A 10,332-nucleotide genomic window follows, 5' to 3' on the forward strand; every position below is an offset into this window, starting at 1 on the left:
ATGGAGCGCATTTCATCTTTCATTGCCTCACGCCATTTATCAACAAATGGAGAGGAAATAGCTTGAGCATATGATAAAGGATCAGTCAGCTCTCCAGTATCACTAAGATTTTCAGTCACATACACTATAAAATCATCAGAGATGGCAGACCTTCTTTCTCTTTGTGACCTGCTGAGTGGTTCATTGTGTACATTTTATTCAGGAACTATGGGATCTACGTCGTTGTTCCCTTGATTCTCCCCCTCATGAATAGGTTGGTTTACCACCTTTTTCATGCATAACATGTACAGGGACAATGACTTCCTTCTCTTTCAATACAATTTCCTTGCCACATGAACAATCACAATCACAAACATCATGCTTAGCAAGATCGTTGTTTAATCTTAAGTTTATATATATGAACTGCCATTCGTTTTGACACTGGATCATGGATGCAATTTTCATGACACCCGTAAGATAATTAATCCACACCATAACAGAGATTAAAACACAAGCATAAATATAATCTTGGGTTAGAGTCTAAGGAAGCGTACCATTAAACTCCATGGATTCAGCAGCGCCTGAGACCAACTTCCACAATCCACTAGCTACGCGCTCTCACAGTCCGGAGAACTCGACTGATGGGACGTCTACCGTTACCACGTATTCAAGAGGCAGAATACACTAGGGTTTTCTAATAGCTAGGGAAAGGGGGGTTGGCCTCTATTTATAAAGAGTGTCTACCCATCACAGGCCAACAGTTATAGGGCCTCACTTATCCACATACACAATATTTAATATGAGGCCTTTTATTTATCCACCACTTGGGCCACGCCACTATCCTTTCAAGCTATAACCAATTAACGTAAGTTCAAATTCTAACATTCAATGCTAAAACCTTGAAAGCTAAACCCATAAAATTTAAATTCTGAATCCGCTTCCGGTCATATATGATCTCAAATTTAGGTATAAGTTGATGTTTGTGTATAATAAGAGTCCTATTTCTTGACAAAAAGAACTTGAAGCCGCATGGTCAAATGGACTAACCAGGAATATAAATGCTCCTAGATTTATCCATGTCACATGCTGGCATGTTCTGCAATTAGCAAAAAGACTTGATAATTGGCCAAGCAAATATCTAGGAACAACTGCAATGATCTTGGAGATTTCATTTAGGGTCGTAAATAAACAATATAATAATGATAATTTGACCTAACCTCGAAACGGTAAGGTTTTTTTTCCACAAATTGAGATGCAAAAAGCTTTAAAGTTTTATTTAAGTTGTATGCGCAATCAGTAACAATAACAATAAATTCAGTATAATTTTATGAGTGGAGTCCGATAATAATAGTGTATATACAAACCTTATTCCTATTTTGAAAAGACATAGAAGTTATTTTGGGTAGACCTCCAGCTCAAAGAATATATGCACCGATAACATAATAAATATTTTACAACATCAATGTAAATTATGTTATATATATGTTACTATTTACTACTTTACTTATGTTAGGTTACCGATCAATATTATTAAATATAGTTATCTTTTATCGTTAAAGTAACCTGAAGTTAAACTCAATTTCCAATTATTTCCCATAAGGATTTTACGTACCTAATCAATTTGTTTATAGGTTCACATCTTCTTAATTACGTTACTTCTAATTGAACAGTTGAAAATATTTTATTAGCATGACTGAACATGCTGCCCCCATACGCAACTGTGATAATATAATAACATGGTTTAATATTTTCATAATGCTGATAATTAAGAGGTCGTACGAATGAATGAGAGAATGTCTAAGAATAATTTGTAGTTGAATTAAATAATAAGATATATTTTTTTTTGGTAATTATATATTTATATTTCATCAAAAACTCAATTTACAACCATCACAGCACTTCCGAAATAACAACAGTTTGGACATTAGTCCCAAACTTACTGGCGCTCACTACACAAATTCCTCTTATATACTGATCTACTGACTATGGATAGAAGTTTAGTGATTGCATACAGTTTTCCAATCTTTTAATTCTACGAGCTCTCACATGTATTTCTTTTATCAGCTGCTTTGTCTTTGAGCCTTGAAGATTCTTGCATTCATTTCCTGCCACAAATGATATACTCCACCAGCTAGTACCATCCTGTATAGTTCCTGTTGAGCAACTTTTCCTTTTGCATTCTCAATTACCCATGTTACTTCATGCTTCCAGTTCCCCACATCCCTTTTTATGCATTGCCATACTAGCAGTTTAGACCACAGTTGTTCAACTTTGCATATTCGCACTCAAACAGTAAGTGATCAATATCTTCATTCTCTTTTTCACGTAATACACATTCCATATCCTCCATATTTGCCCAGCATGCAATCATCTCCTTTGTTTGTAGTCTCCTATGAAGTGCCAAGAATAGGATGAATATCCATTTAGGTAGCCCTGCATTGTTGCAAACCAGCCTTCTCCATGGAACTTTCTGAAATTTCCCTCGACAGATTCCATATATTTTCTTTATTGAGTATTGTCTCATAGCTTCCACATCTGTCTCAGTCAGACCTATTTGTTCAAACAATGCATTTGCTTTGATGATCTTTTGTACAACCCATGAGGCTTGAGTAGTCCTAGTATCCCATACTGTCCCTTTCTTGATATAGTATGAATGAATCCATTCCACCCACAAATAGTTGTCACACCTCTTTTTTCATCTATGCCCGCAAGGGGCGTAAAGGGAGTTTTTTTCATTTAAAGGACAATCGAAACAGGATTTGTTCATTTAATTCAGAGTTGCCACTTGGGAGATTTATGGTGTCCCAAGTCACCGGTTGAATCCCAAATCGAGGAAAAGAAATGACTCTGTATTACAGTCCGCGAACCAGAAATCCGGATAAGGAATTCTGTTAACCCGGGAGAAGGTGTTAGGCATTCCCGAGTTCCGTGATTCTAGCACGGTCGCTCAAATGTCATACTCGGTTTATTTATCTGATTTTAATACATGTTGAACATATGTGCAAATTTTAACTTTTTACCGCTTTTATTATTATTATTTTTAATGAGAATTGCAACGCCGTGAAAACACATCTCGAACCACATCACATCAATGAACCCGTGGTTATTGACATATTCCGACTCCGTTGAGATTTGGATTTGGGTCACATAAATGCGCACCCGAGTTTAGGGAGGTAATATTATTAAAATACGCGCCTAAAGAGACTAACGCGTTATTATTTGGGGAAGGCCGGGAAATTTGCTAAACGGTCCGCCCCAAAATCTAAGTATTTTAATATATACAATTATCGGGGGCCTCGCAGTCTAGGTGCTTTATTTGGCGATGCTCATCTCGTTCATTATTTAAAGGGCAAACCTAAGAGCAACTATGATTCTCTACTTTATTTGTCTCTAAAATAAAAGAAAAAGTCCTAATAAGTCATGTATTGAATTATAATACGTTGAACTATGAATTTGAACTCTTCCTGCCAAATCCGAATAATGAATTTGCTTGTGCACGATTGCAGCAACCCGGCGTTTCAGCCACCAGCGCTTGGGCTCAAAGTCGTGGATCAGTTCTAGAGCCCAACGTTCTTTTAATCTCCCCTAGGAGACCTTTCTGTGGGTTGGAGATCTTTAGGTTTGTTTGCCACGCATCCAAGCCCAATCTCTATAGTTCAAAATTTTCAGACTTTAACCAAACGAACTTACACTAATACCTCAATCCTTTCCTTCAATATGCAATCAGTAGGCGAATCGTAATAACTCAATATCGTAGCTAGAAGAGATGCAACTTCCGAATTATGACTACATGACAATCCAGGATAGGGTTATTGACACTAAACTATGAAGTATAAACCATTTCTACTATCTGTTATACACGAAATTACTGATACGAACATAGACCTTCTTCCTAACCTTTTAGGCTCCATCATAATCTAGTTTTAACACTTTATAGAACAGGGTGCCATACTTGGATTATACTAAAATTGAACCATACTAAAGTCGATTCTATTGAAGAGAATAGGCGTAAGTTAATAGTCCATATACACAGCATCTCAAGTATTCAATTAATCTTTACATACCACAAATAATCAGATAAGAAAGAAAGAGCAACATGGTTCCCAGAATACGCTACTTATACTAGGATGGAACAGACTAAACTAACTACTTTCACATTATGCTACTGGATTCCAAGCAAGTTGTTATTGAAGACTGAAGGCCAAAGATCATTCATTCATCAAGCTTCATGTAATTACAGCTTTACATATTGGCAAGGTTACAGCTATGTACCTGGAAGTTGAAGTATAAACCAAGAAAAATAAGGGGGTCAGTCAAACAGCAACAACAAATGACCAATCCAGCAGGGTCCAACAACGACAATAGGAGAATTTTTCAGAAAATAAATGACACCAGATAATCCAAGAATCGGCCCAGCAATCAATAAACCCAAGCAGATAGCCAATCAATTCAGTCGAACAAACCAGATTCAACTTGAAATCTTATTCTTGGACCTTTCAAGCTTCAATTACTGAACAATACCAAGAAAACTTAAGCTATTTTAATTCTAAATGAACTAGAATCAGAAAACTTCCTCAATGGAATATATTTTTTTTATTTTTTTGTCTGTTTCTCTTCCTCTATCTTTTTTCTCTCTTTTCAGATTGCCCTCCCTTTTTTCATTCTTTCAAACTGATCCCGGACTCCTCCCTTTATACCCAAACACTTACCCTGCCAGCCCGTAAGAGCACTAGGCAGATTTAAGAAACTAATTCTGCCCATGATACCTTTAGTACTCCACTAGAGTATGTTTTGTTCCCCATTAACCCTTTTCTTTATTTAAAGTTCAAGCAGGTATGAGCAACATATTTTAATCAATCCCTTTTAAGCCTCCCCCTACCATTATGTTTTGTTCCCCATTAGCACTAAACAAATGCATTAATTTAATGCTACCTTAGCACTTACTGGACAGAACACTTAAACCAACCACTTTTAAACTTTTAAGTCCCAAATTATCCCCTTAAACCCCTGTGATTACTGTCCTACCCCGATCACTTTAAACCTGTATGAAACCTCAGCTATAGCCAATTTAAGCCTATCAATTGACTAATTAGATACATGAAACTAACTCCCAATCAACAACATTAGGACAATTTCAACAAGGTTAGATTCATATCAGAACAAGCTTAACAGAACAAACAAGTAGATTCGAATCATTAAACTTAATAATCAATTGAACTTAAATCAAATCCAACAACATTTCAACCAAGATGGGGATTCAATGATTCAGGACAATAGTCAGACTGAACTATTAAGGTCAAGAAATTGATTCATACAGATGCATGAGAGTAAACTATCTATATTGGGAACAAATACAACTCTAAATTAACCTCAAACAAAATGCTGGAACAACAAGTATACTGGCTATGAGCCCTGAGGCTGAAAATACCAAGGTCGGAAGATAAAACAACAACCAATAACTTAAGGAGAACAACTGAACTATATACATGAACGGGTCAATCGACGATACCATTTAATTGATTCAACATATGCCAATCGACCAAGATGAGAAAACTGGACCAGAAAAAGGTTCAAAAGAGGAGGAGGATTAGTTGACAAACATAGCAATGAAACCTAATTAGGCAAACAACAAACAACAATAAAAAAAAAAGGAAAAAAGGAGAAATACCTCAAAAAATCAAAAACCCAAATGAACTCCGTTCTCATTGACACTTCGTCTTGAAATTTTGAAGCCAAAACGGACCTTAATCGAGTGTTCTCGACTGAGAACACTCGACTAAAGTCGGTTAAGACCTCAAACCTTTAACTTAGTACACAGTCTGAAGTTGGTTCCTCTAGGGTTTGCCTTCGATTTGAAATTCGAAAGGCTCTAACAAGATTTGTACAGAACAGGGGTGGGATTTGGGATGAGGGTAGCTATGTGGTTCAATGGTGTAACTTTGGGACTGATTGGGTAGGTTTGAGGTTTGAGGTCTTGCCTTCGATCTGAGATTCGAAGCAATCAGTCACGATTCGAGGGTGATGGTTAGAGGGGTTAGGTTGGGGAGGTCGAGGGAAAGCTGGGGTGTGAACTTGGTGGCCATTGGACGGATTAGGGTTTGGTTCGATTCTTCGATCTAAGATTCAAAACATCTGGTACTGATTCGAGGAAAACTGATTCAGGATTTGGAAAGAGGACGTCGTGGGGAGGCTGTGGTGTAATTTTGGGGCTGTTTGGACCACCGGAACCGCCGTGAGGCGATTTCCGGTGGGCGGGGGCGGTGGTTGAAGGCGGAGGGTGTTGGGCCTATCTCTAGGTTGGAGACGAAGGCGAATGGGGGGGTAAGGCTTAGGGGGCGTGGGTGAGGATTTTAGGAATATATAGTGGGGTGGGGATTTGATCTTGGCCGTTGGATCATTCACGATCAACGGCCTTGATCACTTCACTAAGGAGGAACGATGTCGTTTGGTTTTGTGAGGGGATCGGGTTAGACCGGGTATAGGGAATGGGTCGAAAACGGGTTATGGGAGGGGTGATATGGACCGTTCGATCAAAACAAATCAATGGCCCAGGTTGGGCATCAGAGAACGGTGTCGTTTTGGTCGTCTCTGAGACCAGCCAGTCTGGGCCTGGGCTGGGGTGTGACATTGGGCCTGAACCTTTTTTTTAAAACTAGCCCAGTCCGATTTTTTAACTCTTCTTCTCTTGTTTCTTCTCTTTCTTTTATTTTCTTTTTGATTCCTAATTACCAAAATTCAAAATTAACTTAGAAAATACTAATCCACCCTTAATAATAATTATCACACAAAATTAAATACAAATATAATCACACAATTTGACATTAAACCCTAAAATGTGAAGTACGTTATTTTTCGATTTTTCATTTTCATAAAACAAATTACTTTTTAATTGGTCCTAAATTGTAAATGCAAATGCAACACATATATTTTTGTATTTTTCTTAATTAATGTAAAAAATGAACATGCATAGACAAGTAAAAATAAATCACAAGCAACGCAAAACTATTTTATTTTGAATTTTTTGGGAGTAGTTCTTGTAGGGCAAAAATCATGTGCTCACAGCTGCCCCTCTTTGTCCGAAAACACGAAGAGTTTTCGTGCAAAGATAAAGTGAGCAAATACGAGCGATTTTTGCCCGTCAGGCTACTCCGTGTGAAGCATTTTTGAAAGATTTGACCGAACCTCTACTTCAAAGGTTTCCTACATATCCCTGGTCAAAAGGGAATCAGGTCAATGTAGTTCGGGAAGTTTTGGTAGTTGGGACTACCATAGAGCTGTAATTTTGCTGTTACTGCTATTGCTGCTGCTGCTACCGCTTACTGACCTCCTTATTACACCGTGCTAAAAGAAACAAGAAGCTAGACTAAACTTACGAATTACAAAATCTTATCTAGATCTTCAGTCGTGCTCTTGTGTCTCGTGTTGCTTTGATGTCTTGTTGACTGGTGTTTCCTCTGACGTTTCTTTCTTTCTGTCTTGACTCGTAGTCTTCTCTTGATTGTCGAATTTGAACTGTTTATTTCCTTCTTGTGAGCTTCGAATTATTTTTCCTTCGAAGCTTGAACTGCCTTCTTCTGACTAGTGGTGCCTTCCTTCCGACTTCTGAACTTTAATTTATGCTGGGGATCTTTGTTGCAACCCTCCGCTCTCCGGGAGGGCTCCTGACTTCTGCTATGACTTAACAAGATAATACCTCCATTCTCCAGGCGGGATCCTGATTTCAATAAACCTTAAAATATAACACCTCCATTCTTCAGGCGGACTCCTGACCTCAACAACTTCTTAAAAATATAACACCTTCATTCTCCAAGCGGGCTCCTGACTTCAATAAACCTTAAAATATAACACCTCCATTCTCCAGGCGGTCTCCTGACTTCAACAACTTCTTAAAAATATAACACCTCCATTCTCCAGGCGGGCTCCTGACTTCAACTACTTCTTAAGAATATAACACCTCCATTCTCCAGGCGGGCTCCTGACTTCGACAATTTCTTAAAAATATAACACCTCTATTCTCCAGGCGGGCTCCTGACTTCAATAAACCTTAAAATATAACACTTCCATTCTCCAGGCGGGCTCCTGACTTCAACTATTTCTTAAAATATAACACCTCCATTCTCCAGGCGGGCTCCTGACTCAACAACTTTAAAAATGCACTCTATTGTCGTTGTTCCTTCCTCCCTCTTGAACCATTTTCCTTCTAACTTGAATTATCTTCTTTCAGAACTGCTTCCCTCAAAACTGGTGTTTCATTCCTCTGAAAACTGCTGGGGATAACACCGGTGTTTCATTCGAAAATATGTTATTTTCCTCCTTCAAAGACTACTTCCCTTAATGCTGGTGTTTTCCTTCCTCTGGAACTACTTCTCTTAAGACTTGTGTTATCTTCCTCCCAAAATTGCTTTCTTTAAAACTTGTTTTGTCTTCTGATGGGGATACCACTTTTCTCCAAACTTGTGTTATCTTACTTCCTCCCCAAGTGGGTCCCTAACTTCCAGAAAATTTTATACCCCAGTTTGACAATTTTTCTTGTGGCATGTCTTTCTTTCATCAATAATATTTCTTGTCCCTGCTTAAAATCAAAGAGAATTTGTTAGTTTAAAACGTAGAGGATGTTCCTGCTGGGGACGGTTTTCCCTTTCGCTCTTTTCCATGTTCTGCGTTGTTCGACCATCTTGCAACTTGGCTGATAACTTCTGACCTTCTTGATGATTCTGTATTCACCAACTTCTCCACCGCTGTTTTCCACCTTTGCTCCATACCGTCCTGAAATCTTAGACCAATCCATCATTTGGCCTTATAATGACGTCTTCCTTGTCCCGTCACATTATCTTTGGCCTATCCTATGCACATTTTACTTTGCACCATATTGGAACTGGTAGTAAGCTCCGAAAATCCCTCTCAAAAACAAACTACTATAAAAAATCAATACTCATAAGGGCTTGATATACTTCATCATGAGTAACATGTGTTATCAGTTGCAGTTGTTGTTGTTGTTGCCTATTAAGCACATTCCCACGCTTCATGATCTCAGGATTTATTGCTGGTAGTTGATCAGCAGCACTGTCTAGGAGCTTTTTATAGAAACTAGTCACCTCTTCTACTATGTTTTCTGGTTGTTGAAGGATATCACCATTAGAATCAATAAGGCTTTTGATCCTGTTTTGAGCCTGTCTACTCTTCAAACTAGCAAAAAAAATAAGCATTGTTATCATCTCCTAGTTCCAGCCATTAGTTTATTGATTTCTTTTTAAGAATACTTTCCTCCACTAGGTTCCATTTCTCTAGTTCAAACTTCGACTTCTTTTTCTTCTGCAGACAACACATCTGGCTGAGTATGGCTTCCCATTTGTGTTTGAATATCATGCAACTTCTGCCTATAGAACTCAGTTTTCTCCCCTACATTTCTGAATTCTTTTTGGTTCGGTTATTTCAACTCTCTCTTCATTGCTTTTAGTTTTCACCTTATGTCTGCTATGTGATTCTTTTCTGTTGTCCTACACCAAGTATTTGCCACCACATTTAGAAAGTCTTTGTGCTCTGCTAGGCAGTTAAGAAATCTGAAGGGCTTTGAACTCCCCTTCACATCATCCTTAAGTTGGATACTTAGTGGAGTGTGATATGAAATCTCAGGGTTTAAAACTATCACTTCAGTAACAGTTACTGTCAATAACCATTCAGCATTCACAAGAGCTCTGTCTATTGTACTACAAATTTGTCCATTTGACCATGTGTATCTTCTCCCTATTGCACGTAATTCAGTCATGCCACTGGCTTGCAGGAAGTCATTGAAATCCTTTATCTCATTTGTTGCCAAACTGTCTGTCATCTATGTCAGTTATAACATTGAAATCTCCAATAGCTAATCCTGGTCTTTGAACAGAATTATTGACACTCCTCAATTATTCCCATAGATCCTTCTTTGTCTCAATAGTATGCATTCCATAAACTATTGTCAAGTTAAGTTTTAGGTGCAAATGAAAGATGCTAAGAATACCATGAATGGCCTGAGCACTCATGCTAGTTGCTTCAAATTCCACTCTGTTTGGATCCCAAATAATCCATATTCTGCCTTTAGAGCTATGTGAGTAATTTGCACATCATCTCCAGTTTGCTCCAATCTTATTTATCACACTACTAGAATTCTCCTCCTTTACTCTATTCTCCAGTATAGCTATCAGTTCTACATTATTATTTATAATAAACTTCTTTACTTCTTTTTGCTTATAAACTTTATTTACACCCCTCACATTCCAAGCTATAAATCTCATTTACTTGTTTGCTTTGATTTTGGATCTCCAGTATCACCTTGGTAACTACATTGGCCTTTCTCCACAGTTATATCAACTATCT

At 37.9% G+C, this 10,332-nt stretch overlaps 1 protein-coding gene across 1 annotated transcript; it reads right to left on the bottom strand.

The window, feature by feature from the left end:
* Nucleotides 1-8,894: 8,894 nt before the first annotated feature.
* LOC107800158 (uncharacterized) lies at nt 8,895-9,808 on the bottom strand. The gene is made up of 2 exons (XM_016623313.2): nt 9,444-9,808; nt 8,895-9,165 (listed from the first exon to the last, which is right to left on the bottom strand). Exons 1-2 carry the CDS (start codon nt 9,806-9,808, stop codon nt 8,895-8,897), a joined length of 636 nt encoding a protein of 211 aa, XP_016478799.2.
* Nucleotides 9,809-10,332: the final 524 nt, after the last annotated feature.

This window comes from Nicotiana tabacum, chromosome 16 (assembly GCF_000715075.1).
Source record: "Nicotiana tabacum cultivar K326 chromosome 16, ASM71507v2, whole genome shotgun sequence".
NCBI lineage: Eukaryota > Viridiplantae > Streptophyta > Magnoliopsida > Solanales > Solanaceae > Nicotiana > Nicotiana tabacum.